This window comes from Chionomys nivalis, chromosome 1 (assembly GCF_950005125.1).
Source record: "Chionomys nivalis chromosome 1, mChiNiv1.1, whole genome shotgun sequence".
NCBI lineage: Eukaryota > Metazoa > Chordata > Mammalia > Rodentia > Cricetidae > Chionomys > Chionomys nivalis.
In genome coordinates, this window is record NC_080086.1 from 79,664,506 (window position 1) to 79,683,992 (window position 19,487).

Genomic DNA, 19,487 nt, shown 5'->3' on the forward strand with positions numbered 1-19,487 from the left:
TGTTGTTATAATGTGGGTTGTTTCTCTATACACACAGTTTTCGATTTACTGTTGTGGGATTATTTATTCATTGTATATTCTTGGATATAGTTAACCTCTGCAAGCTGAAGTTTTCCTTCTAGTGCCTTCTGTAGATCTGGATAGGTAGATAGAAACTGCTTAAATTTGGTTTTATTGTGGAATGTTCGTTTTCTTTTTCTGCCCAATTATTAGTGGTAGTTTTGCTATGTGTATAGTATTCTGGGTTGGCATCTGTGGTCTCAAGTTGTTGAATATTGTCCAGGCCTCTTGGTTTTCAGAGTCTCCATTAAGAAGTGACTTGGGCCGGGCGGTGGTGGCGCACGCCTTTAATCCCAGCACTTGGGAGGCAGAGGCAGGCGGATCTCTGTGAGCTCGAGACCAGCCTGGTCTACAAGAGCTAGTTCCAGGACAGGCCAAAACCACAGAGAAACCCTGTCTCGAAAAAAAAAAAAAAAGAAGTGACTTGGTCTTTATCCTTTGCCTCTTTTAACATCCTTTTTGTTGTTGTTCTGTATGTTTAGTGGTTGTTAGGTGTCATGGGTAGTTTTTTTCTGGTCCTGTCTGTTTTGTGTTTTATATGTTTATGCTTTGATAGGCAACTTCCTCTTTAGATGTGGAAAATTTCTTCTGTGAGTTTGTTTTAAAAATTACCTTGTTTGCCTTTGACTTGGGTTTCTTTCCCTTCCTCTCTTCTTATTATTTGTAGACTTGGTCTTTGCGTTGTGTCCCAGATTTCCTAGTGCTTTGTACCTGGATTTTTTTGGATTTGACATTTTCTTTTACTTAGTTATCCATTTCTTTTACTTTGTCTTCAATGCCTGAGATTCTTCTTGTCCTATAACCTGTTAGTGAGGCTTTCCTATGAGATTTTTTTATCTCCTAAATTTTTCATTTACAGTTTTATCTCAGTTTTGGTTTTCTTTAGTGATTCTGTTTGTACTTGAAGTGTTTTCATTATTTCATTCCAGTGTGTTTCCATGGTCTTCATTGAGACATTTGTTCACACCCTCTTTAACATACACGATCAGTATTTTGAAGCCCCTGTCTGTGCATCAGTTGAGTTGCATTTCTCAGGGCCTATTGCAGTGGTTTTGTTTCTGGAGGAGGCATGTTGTCTTTGTTGTTCATATTTGTATTTTGGAGCTCAGTTCTAAGTATCTGGACTTAGGATGTTTGATGTGTTTCTTGGTATAGGTATCTGGACTTGTCATTTTTGGGTGGGTGTTCCATTTTTTGGTTGTTTTGCCCTTTCTAGATTCTGGTTCATTGTGGTCTGTGGGATCCCTGGTTAAGAGAGCTTTTGTGGGTTAGTTTGGCAGGACACAAAGATGGAGTAGGAGGAAAGGCTGAGAGGGGCAGTGAGTCCCTGGGCCCACACCCAGAGGATTGTGATACTTTGAATGAACTGTTAGAGATCCATCTCCACAGTCAAGTTATGGGCTTGCTAGCTTTTTCTTGTTGAATTAATTTTGGTTTTTGAATTTTGAAGACATTTGGATTGGATTGCTCTATTAATAGCTTTCCTTTAAGTCCATGCTTATATGGCTGAGTATTGTCAGTTAGTCCCAAGAGTTAAAAAAAAAAAGGAAGAGTAGAAAAAGTCTCCCCAAGAAAGACTAGAAATAGAAAGGGAGGGTATCTGTAGCCTTTAACATGCGGGAAAGCGTATAGTAGTATATGTTGTAAGGCTTGGCCAGGTGCTTTTTTCTTTCATTGTTATTCTGAGTGATGAAATCTCCCAAAAAAATTTATTTATTTATTTATTTATTTATTTATTTACTTACTTACTTACTTACTTACTTATTACGTGTACAATATTCTGTCTGCATATATACCTGCAGGCCAGAAGAGGGCACCAGACCTCATTACAGATGGTTGTGAGCCACCATGTGGTTGCTGGGAATTGAACTCGGGACCTTTGGGAAAGCAGGCAATGAATGCTCTTAATCACTGAGCCATCTCTCCAGCCCCCTGAGTGACGAATTTAAGGGAGGCGAGGGAGCAGCAGAGCAGACTCCGAGAGAGCTAACCATATGAGTGAGCATGTTATTATTTTGGGGATGATGGGAATTACAGACACAGAACCTTAAATGCACAGAGCCTTTCACAGGCTAAGCAGAGTGGACTCCACTGATCAGTCACTAAGTAGCATCATTTGTGGGTCTGTTTATGAAAGAGGCCCAAAAGTTTCTTCATTTGGAGAACATGGTGGCCAAAGAGTTGTGACATTTACATGTCCTTTGACAACAGCAAAGTGAAGCTAGGATGAGCCCTCAGCCCATAGGAAGCTGTGGTGTAAAGTGGAATAAAACCAAGGCAGAGTTGCTGCAGTCTCTTTGAATCTGAACTGTGATGTAGCATGAGTAATAAAAACCCAGAGACAGACATTGGGATTCAAGCTGAAGATCAGAAAAGCAAAGCTGCCAAGCTACTAGAGAGCTCTTACCTCTAGGAAATCTTCAGACTGAAAAAAGAGTGAGTTCCTGTTTCATCCTGCCTTGTATTCCTCTCTAGTGCTGGTATTAAAGGTGTGCACCACCACTGCCCGGCTCTATGACTGACTCGTACAGCTGCTGGGATTAAAGGTGTGTGCTACCACTGCCTGGCCTGTATGACTGACTAGTGTGACTGCTTTGCACTCTGATCTTCAGGCAAACTTTATTTATTAAAATAAACAAAATACCACTATATTTCCCCTTTTCTCTCTAAAGTTTAAAAAGGCTATAACTAATATAAGAAAAACTATATGCAGTAAGTACATCAACAGTGTCTAGTCCATTTTACTTTTGACAAATTCAGAGAAAACACTCCATTATCTATCCTGTTTTGTACCTAATTTACTTTGTATTATAACATGCATTACCACCCAAAACTATCTTTTGATATCTTTCAACCTTATACACTTTACACTTTAATAAATTTCTTTTCTGGGTCGCATAAACAAGGAAAACTATAACTATAACCATCTAGTCTTCAACTACCTCAGACACCCAAGAAGGAAATTATTGGGTCTGGGAGTCATGCAGGGATGGGGAGACAGACCACCAAAGTCCAATAAACCAGAAAAAGGGGGAAAAAATCACCATGGGGCACACAAAGCTCATCAGCTATAGCTGCGACCACTGCTAGAATATCAGGCTCCTGGAACTGTGGCAATAGGGGTTGGTTTTTGAGCCTCCTCTTATAGTAAAGAGCTTTTACAACTTGTAGGTCAGACTTAAAGTCACATTACATTTTAAGTTTTACAGCTTTTGGTTATAGGACGTTAGAATGGTAACTTATGATGTTTGCGAAAACCCATGCCTGACACAGCGCTTTTTACTGTCCCTGAAAGAATGCAAGGCAGAGAGTAGAGTTGCATAGGGGGACAGTTAAAAATCAAGGGAATACAAGCAGAGGGTCCCATAGAGGCAACCGTTATAAGCTACCCTTTGTCTGCAGTACCTGCCTAGCAGGGAAGCTGGGTGGCAGGAGACAATTGTTAAAAGTTTACCTCTGTCCACATGGCTGCTGGGGTGGCTGCCAGCTTTATTTTTTTGACATGCCAGTAATATGCTTTATATTATAACAAGCAGAAAACTGTTTCATTTTCTTAGCGACATACTGGAGTGTTGTCTGTCTTTATTTGTACAGGTATACCTACCTGTGAGGGCCATAACTTCTAGTAAATGTATGATTTCCAAATCAGTTTTTTCCTAACTCAGAGCAGTTGCCTGTGGAAGGAGCTGCAGGCAGGCCTGCTTTTTGTCCCGCCCGGCTCCTGCACGGCTAGCTTTACACCCGAAATAACAACACACAAATTATATTCATTCAAACACTGCCTGGCCCATTAACTCTAGCCTCTTATTGACTAACTCTCACATCTTGATTAACCCATTTCTAATAATCTGTGTACCACCATGAAGTGGTGGCTTACCAGGAAGATTCTAACCACTGTCCGTCTTGGGTAGGAGAAACATGGCAGCTGACTCACTTCCCTTCTTCCCAGCATTCTGTTTTGTTTACTCCACCCACCTATGTTCTGACCTATCAGGCCAAGCAGTTTCTTTATTAATTAACCAATGAAAACAACACATAGAAAGAGGACCCACCTACATCAGTCGCCCATTGAAAACCTGAGCAGGTATCAATGGTGTGATGTACATAGTTTAGTTTTCCAAAATAGAACACATTTATCTGCCAGATTTCATTTCTTTGAGTACCCTTTGGGTTGCTTCCTGTAGATAGTAGTGTCTGTCATATAAAGAACAAGTAGGACATTTCCTTGTAATTTCCTTGGCTTGTTGCCACTTAATGGAAGTCTTTTTTTGCTGTTGATGTGATATTTTTTTTTAAGAAATTCTGAGGTCTTCAGCACATTTCCAATCAATAATTGATCGATTTCTGCATTGCCTTGTGCTAGAGGACCTGGCAGATCTGAATGGGATTGGGTATGTTATGTATATGAAATGATTCCTACTCCTGGTTGTATCTTGTAATTGAATAAATAATAAAGTAAATTTTGTATTATCTGGTATAAATTCAGCAACTTCAATATGCATAACAACTTTTTCTGCATATTGCCAATTGGTAACTATGTTGAGAAGTTCTTTAAAATCCTTTAGTACCATAAGAATAGCATATAATTCTGATTTTTGGACAGAGTCATAAGGGCTTTGATCCACATTACTTAAATTTTCTGATTTGTAGCCTGCCTTTCCTGATTTATTTGCATCCTGTAGACTGTAGAGGCTGCAGTTATTGGTGTGTCCTGTACAGTGTGAGGAAGGATCCAGTTAGTTCTCTTTATAAGTTGAATTCTCTTGCTTTTTGGGATGTTTCTTGTTAATGTCTCCCAAAAAATTACTGCAAGCTCTTTGTCAGGGTTCACTTTCTGCCCATAATTTGTCAATTTCATCATTATCAAAAAATACTATGATTTATGCTGGGTCTATTCCTGCTATTTGATGAAGTCTCAATTTTCCTTGTAGAATTAATTCAGAGTCAGAGTCTTTTTCCACATAAGTTTTTAATTTTTTTGTTCTGTTTATGTGGTAAAAAGATCTATTAAAGATAATACCTTCCCTCTGCTTTAAAATTGCTATAGGGGAATGTTTAGAGGGTAATATGACCAGAATGCAGTTAAGATTTGGATCCACATGATCCACATGTGCCTTCTGTAATTTATCTTCTATCAAAACCAATTCTTTCTCAACTTCAGCTGATAATTTCCTAGGATTGTTTAAGTTCTTGCCATCATCTAAGGTTTTGTTTAAATTAATTAGTTCATCAGTTTTTTTCCCCCAATAGTGGGCCTTAAATGGAAAATATCTCCTAGCAATCTTTGGAAGTCATTAAGAGTCTGCAATTGGTCTCTCCTAATTTGCACCTTTTGGGGTCTTTTTGTAAACCATTTTATAGCCTAAATAATTAATAATAGAATCTCTTTATGTTTTTTCAGGAACAATTTGTAATCCCCAACAAGGCAAACTATTCCTTACCTCTTCAAACATTCTTTCTAAAGTATCTATGTCTGATTCAGCTAATAAGGTGTCATCCATATAATGGTAAACTATAGATTGAGGAAATTGCTTATGTATCATCTCCAGCAGCCTCCCTACAAAATAAAGGCATAGGATGTGGCTCTTTAACATTCCCCGTGAAGAACCTTCCATTGATATCTCTTAGACTGAGAATTATTGTAAGTTGACACTGTGAAGGCAAATTTTTCTCTGTCTTTTTCTTGTAAAGGTATAGTGAAGAATCGATCTTTTAAATCAATAGTTATAAGAGACTTTCCTTTTGGTAATAGAGAAGGCAAAGAAATGCCAGACTATAGAGAGCCCATTGGCTGAGTCACCTTAATAACAATTCTTAAATCTGTTACCATTCTCCATTTTCCAGATTTCTTTTTAATAACAAATACAGGAGAATTCTGAAGACTGTTTGGTTCTTTAGTATGTTGAGTATCAAGTTGCTCCTGTATCAGCTGCTCTAAAGCCTGCAGTTTCTCTATTGTTTTTTTTCCTTCCTTCCTTCCTTCCTTCCTTCCTTCCTTCCTTCCTTCCTTCCTTCCTTCCTTCCTTCCTTCCTTCCTTCCTTCCTTCCTTCCTTTTCCTTCCTTCCTTTTTTTTGGACAGAGTTTCGCTGTAGTTTTAGAGCCTGTCCTGGAACTAGCCTTGTAGACCAGGCTGTCCTCGAACTCACAGAGATCTGCCTGCCTCTGCCTCCCAAGTGTAGTTTCTCTATTGTTAAGGGCCATTGCTTAACTCATATAGGTTTGTCTGACAACCGTTTTAAAGGTAGAGCTGCTGGACCTCTGGAAGATCAGCAGCTTCTATGCCCTGTTCTTGGATAACCTGAATAGCCAGTGACTGTTCTTTAAAATATCTTGTAAAAAATTTCCCAGAAACATATGTTAATTTTTAGTTTGTTTCTAAGATTGAGAGAATGTTAATCTTAGTATTCCATTGCTGTAACAAATCATGTCTCCACAAATTCATTGCTATGTTAGCAATATATGGCCTTAGTTTTCCTCTCTATCCTTCTGGCCATAATGCATTCAACCCATCTCATGCTCTGTTATACCTGAAAAGTTCCATTCCCTAAAAGCTGAACATTTACCTCCTGAAGAGGCCAATTTGGATACCAAGATTCCAGTCAAACAATTGTTATATCCATCTGCACCTGTGTCTACCAATGACAATGTCATTTATTTGTATTTTTAATTTTGGTCTTTGTTCATTTATAGAAGTTTGCCAAAATACCCACTTTATGGTTTCTCCTGAATTTTTTGTTCTTTCTTCTATAGTTGTTCTATTATCCAGAGCAGTGTGGTTTCTTACAATAGGCATTATGTTCTTTAATTGATCTGAGAAGAATTTCCTTTTATGATGGCAGAAAATGACTGAACCAGATTTGGTATAGGTTCAAGAACTTTGCGCTTGTGGCAAAGGGTTACCTTGTATATCTCTTGTTCAACTATGTTCATTAATCCAGTGACTGCTTTTGCCACCTTCTGCGTAATCCAGAAGGGAAGAGCATTCTGTTTTGGATTATGTTTAGAATAAACATTCTTTCTGGGAACACCCTCTTTACAATTTATTTTAAGGTGACTTTGTTTGCCACAATTATAATACTTGATATTTCGATTTTCCCTCAAACCTCTGGAGATCACCTCTCCTATCCAAGCATCATCTTGATCATGAGATTCAATGTTGATTGTATCTCAGATCCATTTTTCCAAGGGTACTGACCTTGCCTTTAAAGACCTAATTATCCTTTGCATTGAGAATTAGCATTTTCAAATATCAGGGATTCAATTGTTATTTGTTTAATTTCTGAATTTGGTATCATAGTGCTGAAGTCAATCTTTGTAAGAAATCCGTGAAGGCTTCCTTTGGGTTCTGCATAACTTTAGTAAATGACTCAGTTTTCTACTTCTCTAATTCAGTCCCAGGCATTCAAAGCTGCTGTGTGGCATAAAGCCAGGATGTGGTCATCATAAAGATTGTCTTTCTGCAGCTGTATAAGCTTCTTTTTCAAGAAGTTTGATCTTGGGAGATTTCCATACCTCTAGCTTTACTCCATTGTTCAATAGTCTTAGCCTCTTCTCTGAACCAGTTACTCCATTGTAACTGTGGACCAGGCTCTAAAACAGGTTTAACCAATTCTGTCCAGTCTTTAGGGATAATTCTATTACAAACTGAACATTTGCCTCACAAAAAGTGAATGCATGCCATATGAGACTGTTGCTTCTTTGAATCTCCCAACATTTCCACAGGAGTCCATTTAACTCTTGCACAGCTTTGGGATATCTATCATTTGGCAGTTGTTCCTGTAAGGTTGCGAGGTGTATTAAGGTTGACTGTTTGAAAACCTTAGGCTGTTCCTCTCTGAACTTATAACGCAGTGCTGAAATTGGTTCTCCCTTAAACTCTATCTGGATCTGAATATCTCTATGACCTGTTTTATTAAGTTTTTCTAAGGCCTGTATTATGGCAGTCAAACCAAACAACTTTTTAAGATATATACCAAGAATTATCAAAATGGCAACAAGGATTATCAAAATGATAATTAATAACATGTCAATCCTGGTTGATTATCCGTTCTTTTAGTTGTTCTGTTTTTAAATCATGCATCACATAATTATACAGAGATCTAAGTTTCTCTATCATAATTGTATCTTCCATTTTTTTAACATGGAGGAAAAAACTCTCCCTTTTAACTAATTCCACCCTTAAGAATTTCCAATTTCTTGAGGCTGGGTGGTGGCGCACACCTTTAATCCCAGCACTCAAGAGGCAGAGGCAAGTGAATCTCTGAGTTCAAGGCCAGCCTGGGCTACAAGAGCTAGTTCCAGGACAGGCTCCAAAGCTACAGAGAAATCCTGTCTCAAAAGTCAAAAGAAAAAGAAAAATTAATTTCTCACCAAATCTGCCGCTGATGAAGTTGAAGATGTGAGGCTTATTACTGCTGTGTAGAACAGTAAAAGCCTGACTAAATTTCAAACAGCTACGTATTTTGGCAGCAGCCTGAGTGGGTTCAGGGAAAGCCCACCAGGAGAAAAGAAAGGAAATGACCAGTAGTGTGGTGACACCAGCTGCATGTAGCTCCCGCCTATGCTGGTGAGTGTAAAGCCATAGGAAAATGGCTTTTCATTAATTCATACCCCAAAAGTTGGGTGACAGATATTGGGGTTCAAGTTGAAGATCAAAAAAGCAAATCAGCCAGCCAGTAGAGAGTAGATTACCTCTAGGAAATCTTCAGACTGAGAAAAGAGTGAGTTCCTATCTCATCCCACCATATATTCCTCTCTACTGCTGGTATTAAAGGTGAGCACCGCCATCGCCTGGCTTCTATGACTAACTAGTTTGGCTGCTGGGATTAAAGGTGTGTACCACCACTACCTAGCCTGTATGGCTGCCTAGGCTAGCTTTATTTTTTAAAACACAAAATATGGACCTCTGAGGTAGCAGGCCTCAGCCAGGGACCTCCGTCAGAGCAGGCCTCAGCCAGTGACTTCCACAGGAACGGATATAAGGGAGCAACTGCCAAGGGAACAGGCCTGAGCCAAAGATATCTGTGGAAACAGGCCTGAGCCCACAACCTCTGCCTGAGCAGGCCTGAGTCAGCCACCTCCACAGGAGCAAGCTTGAGCCAGTGACCTCTACTGGAGCAGGCCCAAGTCTGAGACCTGCAGGTCCTGACTTGAATCAGGACTTCCAAGGGAACAGGCCTGAGCCAGAGCAGGCAGGCATGCCCAAGTCAGTGACCTCAACAGGAGCAGCCCCAAGCAAGCAACCTCCATGGGAACAGGCTCGAACGACCCCCAGTATGGATGAGCATCTAATGGGAGGACTGAGTGACCTCTGGGGTTACTGGAACTGTTACCCTGAGGAGCAACCATCTGAGCCTTGGATCTGCTGGCACTTGGAAGAGTGATCATTAGAGACACAGCCCCAACTACACCAATTAGAGAAAAAGCTGGGTAGACAAGGTAAGAACACACTAACACCGCAAAGAGCAATATGGCACCAATAAAAATCAGTGGCCCTACAACAACAAGACTTGAACAGTCAAATGTAGATGAAGCAGAATACAGTGAGCTAAAAGTAACTTGAGGAGAACGTTTGAGGCCCTTAAAGAGAAAATGAAAAATTCTCTCAAAGAAATGGAGAGACAAAGAAAAAATTGGAAGAAATCTACAAATCCCTTAAACAAAACCAAGAAAAAGCAATCAAACAGATGAAAGAAACTATTTAAGACTTGAAAATAAAAACATGGAACCAAATAGAAGACCCAGATATCAGTAGACATATCTTTGAACACCTGATTTTTGACAAGGAAGCAAAAAATATCAAATGGAAAAAAGAAAGCATATTTAACAAGTGGTGCTGGCATAACTGGATATTAAACATGTAGAAGAATGAAAATAGACCCATATCTATCACCATGCACAAAACTCAAGTCCAAAAAGATCAAAGACCTCAACATAAAGCCAGCCACACTGAACCTCATAGAAGAGAAAGTGGGAAGTACACTTGAATGCATTGGCACAGGAGACCACTTCCTAAATATAACCCCAGCAGCACAGACACTGAGAGAAGCAATTAATAAATGGGACCTCCTGAAACTGAAAAGCTTCCGTAAAGCAAAGGACATGGTCAACAAGACAAAGTGACAACCTACAGAATAGGAAAGGATCTTCACCAACCCTACATCAGACAGAGGTCTGATCTCCAAAACATATAAAGAACTCAAGAAATTGAACACCGAAAGATCACATAATCCAATAAAAAAAAATGGAGTACAGACATAGAGAACTCTCAACAGATGAATCTAAAATGGCTGAAAGACACTTAAGGAAATGTTCAACATCCTTAGTCATCAGAGAAATGCAAATCAAAACAACTCTGAGATTCCATCTTACATCTGTAATGGCCAAGATCAAAAACACTGATGACAACTTAAGCTGGAGAGGTTGTGGGGAAAAGGGAACACTTCTGCGTTGCTGGTGGGAATGCAAACTGGTACAACCCCTTTGAATGCCAGTGTGGTGATTTCTTAGAAAATTAGTAAACAACCTTCCTCAAGACCCAGTAATACCACTTTTGGGTATATATCCAAAGGATGCTCAACCGTGCCACAAGGACATGTGCTTAACTGTGTTCATAACAGCTTTGTTTGTCATAGCCAGAACCTGGAAACAACCTAAATTCCCCTCAATCGGAGAATGAATAAGGAAAATGTGGCACATTTATACAATGGAGTACGACACAGCAGAAAAAAATATTGGCAGCTTGAATTTTGCAGGCAAATGGATGGAACTAGAAAACGTTATTTTGAGTGAGGTAACCCAGACATAGACAATTATCACATGTACTCACTCATAGGTGGTTTTTAAACATAAAGCAAAGAAAGCCAGCCTACAAACCACAATCCCAGAGAACTTAGAAAACAATGAGGACCGTAAGAGAGACTTACGTAGATATACTCTACATGGGAAGTAGAAAATAGAAAAATACAAAATCTCCTGAGTAAATTGGGAGCATGGGGACCTGGGGGGAGGGGAGAGTTAGGGAGGGAAGCAGAGAAAAATGTAGAGCTCAATAAATATCAATAAAAAAGTATATTATAAAAAGAAAACCAAAGCAGAGACAATAAAGAAAACGCAAGCTGAGGGAATTATAGAAACTGAAATTATGAGAAAACAATCAGGAACCACAAATGCAAGCATAAACAGCAGAATATAAGAGATGGAAGAGAGAATCTTAAGCACTTAAGATACAATAAAGGGAATAGACTCATTGGTCAAAGAAAACATTAAATCTAACAAAAGCTTAATCAAAATATCCAGGAAATACAGGACACCATTTAAAGGCCAAACCTGAGAATAATAGGGATTGAAGGAGAAGTCCAACTCAAAAGCACAGAAAATATATTCAACAAAATCATAGAAGAAAACTTTCTCAACCAAAGGAAAGATATGCCTATGAAGCTTACAGAACACCAAATAGACTGGTTCCCTCACCACATAATAAAACACTAAACATACAGAAAAAAGAAAGAATATTAAGAGCTGCAAAGGACAAAACCAAGTAACATATAAAGGCAGACCTATCAAAATTATACCTAATTTCTCAGTGGAAACAATGAAAACCAGAAGGTCCTGGTCAAGTGTTATGCAAACATTAAGAGACCGTGGATGCCAGCCCAGACTACTATATTCAGCAAAGCTTTCAGTCACCATAGATGGACAAGATATTCCATGACAGAACCAGATTTAACCAATACCTAGCCACAAACCCAGCCCTACACAAAGTTTGAGAAGGAAAACTCCAACTCAAGGAAGTTGGCTACATCCATAAAAATACAGCCAATAGATGATCTCACAGCAGCAAATCCCAAAGAAGGGAAAAATACACAGAATAATATCACCAGCAGTGAAAACTAAAATAATAGGAGCTAGCAATCCCAGATCATTAATATCCTTTAATATAAATAGACTCAACTCACCTATAAAAAGACACAGGCTAACAGATTGAATACAAAAACAGAATTCATCGTTCTGCTGCATACAAGAAACACACCTTAGCCTCAAAGACAGACACTTCAGAGTAAAGGGTTGGGAAATTTTTTTCCAATCAAATGGACCTAAGAAACAAGCTGGTGTAGCTATCCTAATATCTAACAAAATAGACTTCAAACTAGAGTCAATAAAAAGACAAGGACATTTCATATTAGTCACAGGAAAAATCCATTAAGAGGAAATCTCAATACTGAACATCTATGCCCCAAACACAAGGGCACCCTCATATGTAAAAGAAACACTTCTAAAGCTTAAATCACTTATTAAATCCCACATACTAATTGTGAGAGACTTCAACACCCCACTCTAACCACTGGAAAGGTCTGACAGACAGAAAATTAAAATAGGAGAACTAACAGGTATTATGACCCAAATGGACTTAACAGACATCTATAGAACATTCCATCCAAACAGAAAAGAATATACCTTCTACTCAGCATCTCATGGAACCTTCTCAAAAATTGACCACACATACTAGGTATCAAAGCATACCTTAACAGATACAAAAATTGGAATAATCCCATGTACCTTATTGGATCACCATGGCTTAAAGTTAGAATTCTACACAACACTAATTCCAGAAAGCCCATAAACACATGGAAATTAAGCAATGCACACCTGCCTGAATTATCAATGGGTCAAGAAAGAAATTAAAAACTTCCTGAAATTCAATGAAAATGACAGTACAACATACCCAAATTTATGGGACACAGTGAAAGCAGCGTTAAGAGGAAAGTTCATAGAACTAAGTGCCTACATAAAGAAGCTAGGAAAATCCCACACTAGTGAGTTAACAGGACATTTGAAAACTCTAGAACAAAAGGAAGCAAACTTGCCCAGGTGGACTAGATGGCAGGAAATAATCAAATTGAGAACTGAACTCTACAAGATATAAACAAAGAAAATAGTACAAAGAATCAATGAAACAAAGAGTTGGTTCTTTGAGAAAATCAACAAAATAAACAAATCTTTATCCAAACTAACCAAAAGGCAGAGAGAATATCCAAATTAACAGAATCAGAAACAAAAAGGAGGTCATAACAACAGACATGGAGGAAATCCAGAAAATCATTAGGTAATATTTCAAAAACCTGTACTCTACAAAATTGGAAAGATTAAAAGTAATGGACAATTTTCTGGGTAAATACCACTTACCAAAATTAAATCAAGAACAGATAAGCAAATTAAATAGACCTATAACTGCTAAAGAAATAGAAACAGTCATCAAAAGTCTCCCAACCAAAAACAAAACAAAACAAAACAAAAAAAAACCGCCCAGGACCAGATGGTTTCAATGCAGAATTCTACAAGATTTTTTAAAGAAAAACTAATACCAATACTCCTCAAATTATTCCACACAATAAAAAAAGAAGGAACATTGTCAACCTCTTTTTATGAAGCTATAGTTACCCTGATACCAACATTACTAAGAAAAAGAATTACAGTCCAGTCTCATTCATGGTGCAAAAATACTCAATAAAATACTGGCAAACTGAATCCAAGAACACATCTGAAAAAAATCATCCACCATGAATCAAGTCGGCTTCATCCCAGAGATGCAGGGATGATTCAACATATGAAAATCTGCCGATGTAATCCACCATATAAGCAAACTGAAAAAAAAGAACAACATGATCTCATTAGATGCTAAAAGCCTTCGACAAAATACAACATCCCTTCATGATAATGGTCTTGGAGAGAGCAGGGATATAAAGGATACTTAAACATAATAAAGTCAATATACAACAAGCCAACATCAAACTAAATGAAAAGAAACTCAAAGTGATCCCACTGAAATCAGGAACAAGACAAAGTTGTCTATTCTCTCCATATCTATTCAATAAAGTTCTTGAGGTCCTAGCTAGAGCAAAAAGACACCAAAAGGAGATCAAGGGGATACAAATCAGAAAAGAAGTCAAACTTTCACTGTTTGCTGTTGATATGCTAGTTTATTTAAGCGACCCCAAAGGAACTTCTACGACTCAAACACTTTCAGTAATGTAGCAGGATACAAGATTAACAAAAAAAAAAAAATCAGTTGGTATAGGAGGTCGTTTTTTCTATGTGTTGCTTGTATTGGTTAATGAATAAAGAAACTGCCTTGGCCTGATAGGGGCAGAACTTAGGCTGAGAAGACAGAACTGAATGCTGGGAGAAAGAAAGCAGAGTCAGAGAGAGCAGCTATGGATCCTCTGCCTGAGACAGACACCGGTTAGACGTGGTAAGCCACTGCCATGTGATTAATAGAAATGGGTTAAATCAAGATGTGAGAGTTAGCCAATAAGAGGCTAGAGCTAATAGGCCAAGCAGTAATTTCATTAATACAATTTTTGTTGGTTATTTCGGGGCTGAGCTAGCAGGGTGGCCAGGATGAACAAGCAGGCCCTCCATGCAATCAGTAGCCCTCCTGTACACAGATGATAAAAGGGCTGGGAAAGAAATCAGAGAAACAACACCCTTCACAAAAGCCACAAATAGCATAAATTTCCTTGGAGTAACTCTAACCAAACAAGTGGAAGACTTATATGACAAAAACTTTAAATCTTTGAAGTAAGATGTTGAAGAAGACACTGGAAAATGGAAAGATTTCCCATGCTCTTGGGTAGGTAGATTAACATAGTAAAAATGGCACTCTCAGCAAAAGCAATCTATAGATTCAATGCAATGCCCATCGAAATCTGAGCAAAATTCTTCACAGACCTTGAAAGAACAATACTCAACTTCATATGGAAAAGCAAAAAAAAACAAAACAAAACAACAACAACAACAACAAAAAAAAAACAGTCATGTACAATAAAGGAACTTCTGGAGGCATCACAATTCCTGGCTTCAAACTCCACTACAGACCTGCAGGACTGAAAACAGCCGGGTATTGGCATAAAAACAGGAAGACCAATGGAACTGAATCAAAGACCCAGATACCAATCCATACACCTAAAATCGCCTGATTTTTGACCAAAAGGCAAACAGTATAAAATGGAAAAAAGAAAGCATCTTCAATAAATGGTGCTGGCATAACTGGATATCAACATGGAGAAAAATGAAAATAGATGCCTATCTATCGCCATGCACAAAACTCAAGTCTAAATGGATCAAAGACCTCAACATAAAGCCAATCACACTGAAGGTCTTAGAAGAAAGAGTGGGAAGTATACTTGAACACATTGGCACAGGAGACCACTTTCTAAATATAACCCCTGTAGCACAAGACACTGAAAGGAAAAAAATTAATAAATGGGACCTCCTGAAACTGAAAAGCTTCTGTACAAGTGCCTTTATCTGCTGTACTACCTCATTGTCGGTCTGGAATCTCTTATTTTTAAGCCTTTGTCCAACTTTATGCTACTCTGTTTAGCACTAAAAACTAGAAAACGGGGCCAGGGGCTGTGGATATAGCTTAGTGAGAGTGTTTAATACATACAGAAGGGCCCTGGGGTCAAACCCCAGCAATACAACAGAAATATGCAAAACCAACAAAACCAGCACACACAGATAATTCTCAAGGTACTTGTTGTCTTTTTTTAGGATTTATCTTATCTTATGCATGTGTTTTGTTACCATGGATGTATATACACCGTGTGTGTGTCAGGTGCCCTCAAAGGCCAGAAGGAGCATTGGATCTCCTGGAACTAGAGTTACAGACTGTTTGGGTTTGCCATGTGGGTGCTGGGAACTGAACCCGGGTCTTCTGGAAGAGTAACAGGAACTCTTAACCACTGAGGTACCATAAGTGAGTAGATACCAGTGGCACAAGCAGAAATGTACCACAAGTTAGTGTTAAAGTTTACAGATGAGATAAAGAAGCTTTATTTCCCTAAATATTCAACTGTAAAAGCTATTCTTTAATTGACATTTACTTGGACATTCTTTTACCTAACCCAGTGCCAACCAGGGATGTCTACCCTTTTGAATTTGTGACATGATGCTGTCATATTCAAAGTTCATGCTCAAGAATTAACAAGAGGGAAAATGTGCTATTTTTTTTTCTGATTGGCTGATCATATTTAATATTATATAAATCTACACATTTTCCTGCAAATTTCCTTTTCTTTGGAGTTGAATAATATTCTACATTATATCTGTAAACATACTTTCATTATCCATGCATCTGTTTGACTAGGTTGCTTCCATTTCCTAGCTACAGTGACAAATATAGGGGCACGAATGTCTCTGGTAGGAAACTGGGTTCTTTGTGTATATGTAAGTTTACAAATTTTGTGTTGGGCCACTCATAGCTGTGTGGGACACATGTGGCCCCAGGCTGTGTTACTCACAGTATAGTGATATATTTTATTTTGTTTTGTTTTTAAAATATATTTTAAATGATATGCTTTATTTATTCTTTTAAGTTTTCATACATGTGTACAATGCCTTCTGATCATATCCATTCCCCACTACCTCAACGCATCTCCTGCCAGACTCATATCCTCCTTGTTTTTTTAAATTATTCTTTTTATTGAACTATATATTTAGCCTCATTAAAGGAGTAACAGTTCTCTAACTTTACCCTTGTGTTTGCGTCTCCTAATGGTTGATGTTACTAAACTTTCCACAAGATGGCAGACCAGACCCCCTTTTCACGTGCTAGATGTCAACCAGCTTTTAAAGCACCTTGCTCATGCCCTTGATTACTCTTCAAAACTTTTTCTGTTGTTTTAGGTGGGCAGTATCCAACCGAGAAATGCTCATAGCCCAGAACAGCTCCTTGGAATTTAAGCTACACCGACTGTACTTTATTAGCTTGTTAATGGGTGGAACTACAAATCAGCGAGAAGCCTTACAGTATGCGAAAAATTTCCAGCCATTTGCTCTAAATCATCAAAAAGGTGAGTCTGGAGTCAGACCTGTTTTCCTTTGTACTTTGGGGGGGGGGAGCCTGCACAGGGTAGAGAGAGTACAAGGAACTGAGACAGTCTCTCAGTAGTCCAAGCTGGTCTCACACTGATTCTCCTGTGTCAGCCTCCAGAATGCTGAGAATACAGAGGAGCACCACCAGCATGGCTTAAGTCAGAGATTTTTAATGTTTGGAAGGAGCCAGTAGCCATCAGTTGTGTCTGCCATACACATTTGCTAACGAATAAAATTGTTGGGATAACAGTAATGCGAACATTGCACACTGACACTAGAGCAGCAGTACAGCGTTGAAGCCAGAGACGTTGCAGAGTGGGGATTCCTTAATGTAAGGACACTGGCAAGACCAAGGTGTGGCATGCTCCTTGGACACTGCTGTGTCACCATGTGCTGCTTTCACGTGTCAGTGTGGTGAGTATGGCTACTTCTTCAGCAAACATGTGATAGTGTAAGACTAGGAATTCCAAATTCAGTATTTCTACTGCTTCCTTTTTCTCATCCTCTCTCATACTGTGTCCTTAGTTTTAGGGGAGGGACTTGACAACCAAGATTAGGGACCAACATGTTTGCATTATTTTAGGATATGCTACATGGGCTGGAGATGTTCTTAACTTTCCCAGCTGATTGTTGACAAGTATGTTATTTCAGACACGACTGTGCATTCCTCTGCTGTGCTGATGCTTTTTCTTTTAGACATTCAGGTATTGATGGGAAGCCTCGTGTACCTGAGACAAGGGATTGAGAATTCACCATATGTTCACCTACTTGATGCAAATCAGTGGGCTGACATCTGTGACATCTTTACACGGGATGCTTGTGCCCTCCTGGGGCTCTCTGTGGAGTCTCCTCTCAGTGTCAGGTGCAGTAATGGCCCTGCTTGCTCTGAAATGGGCACTGTATTGGGCATCTTTTCTTGTTGCCTTTATGATTAAACAAGTAGACAAGTAGATTGTGTTGTCTTTCTGCAGAAGGGTACAGTGCTTGCCATAGTTGGCAGTGACACAGTTTCAAGGCACTGCTCTCCAAGTGTGTTCTGGGAGCCAGTGTAGTCCAGAACCCTTTTTCCACTGCTTACCTTTGCACAGATGAGGGTCTGTGTTGTGGGGCTGTTGATACTGGCCTATCCTTACTAGTCTACTGACTGCCTATGAAATGCTTGTTGAGTTCCACAGTGCCTTGGGTAGGCAGTAAATACTTGGTTTAAGTTGACATTTGTATCTACATCTTTTAGTATTCTGTGTGGCACAATAGCGCATTTGTATAGACAAAGTACCTGTATATTGAATTATGAATTGTCTTGTTATAAAATATGGTTTTTGTTGTAGCATATTACTTTAACAATGTAAAGACATGTTACATTTGTTTGTGCTGTATTTGTTTAACTATGTAAAGATGTACTACATTTGTTTCTCCTTGTCTACCTAAGGTACCTGGTTCATCTAATTAAAAGCTGAGCAGCCATAGCTATACAGTAGAGTGATAGGCAGAGAGGATCAGTAGGAGGTGGAATCTAGGTTTAAGAGAGAAGAGAGAACAAGGTTGAAAAAGAGAGAGATGTACAGGGCCAGCCAGGCAGCTGCCAGGCTCACAGACATGGAGGAAACAGTGAAAGTAGGACATAGAGAATGAAAGAAGGTAAGAAAGCCCCGAGGCAAATGGTAGATGAATAGAAACAGGTTACAATGAGTTACAAGAGTAAGTGGGACAACCGTACATGAGTTAAGGGCAGGCATTCATAACTGATAATAAGTCTCCATGTCATGATTTGGGAGCTGCTTGGTAGCCCAAAAGAAAGCCTGCTATAGTTTTTACTTGGAATAATTTGCAACTGACATGCAAATTATAGTATGTTTATTATGATTTTAATTGGTATGTTTTAATTTCTAACATTAAGTGATGTCATCCACAAAACCAAAACCACAGTTATTCACATTCTGGATTTTACAGTTATTTTTCCAGTGAATGAAGTAAGCTTGTCACATTGAAGGAAGCAAGTGATGCCAAATGTTTGTATCTTTTGACACAATGATGAAGGTTAAGTTGAAAGTTTGGTTATGAATTTGTAAAGGCTTTTCTGATGAGTTTGGTGATGTGATTGTAGTTGGTTTGGTTGTTTTTTTTTTGTTTGTTTGTTTTTTTAATGTTGTACGCTGGAGGGAAAACTGGAAGGTTTAATTCGCATGACCTTACAGAATCGTACTTAGAGAGACAGGCTCAGAAGTGTGAAGGCACGAGCCGCCGTGACGGGAGGCACATCAGCACTTCGTTCTTGTTCTTCCCTCCTTTGGGCTTATGGGGTTGATGCTTAAAATGGGGGCCTCCCTTTTAGCACTGAGTGCCAGAGCTGCCTCTCTTTTGATAGGGTGGAACCGGTTATTCTTTTTTTTCTAGTTGCTGAGGAATTGATTGAAAATTAAACCATCCAATCAGAAGACAATTTTGCTTTTTTTTTTCTTCCAATTTCTCCCATTCTGGCTAGGCTTATGGTAGGCCTAGGGTTTTATGTTCTGTTTTTAAAGGGGATTTTTGTTCCAATAACTACAGG

General features: G+C 38.8%; 1 protein-coding gene across 2 annotated transcripts in view; it reads left to right on the plus strand.

Moving 5' to 3' along the window:
* Positions 1-19,487, plus strand: part of Rmnd5a (required for meiotic nuclear division 5 homolog A) — a 66,790-nt gene that overhangs the window by 38,114 nt on the left and 9,189 nt on the right. For both annotated transcript variants that reach the window (XM_057767593.1, XM_057767585.1), the window contains exons 5-6: positions 16,751-16,917; positions 17,636-17,801. In XM_057767593.1, coding sequence (XP_057623576.1) covers positions 16,751-16,917; positions 17,636-17,801 — 333 coding nt within the window. The remainder of the gene's footprint in view (positions 1-16,750; positions 16,918-17,635; positions 17,802-19,487) is intronic.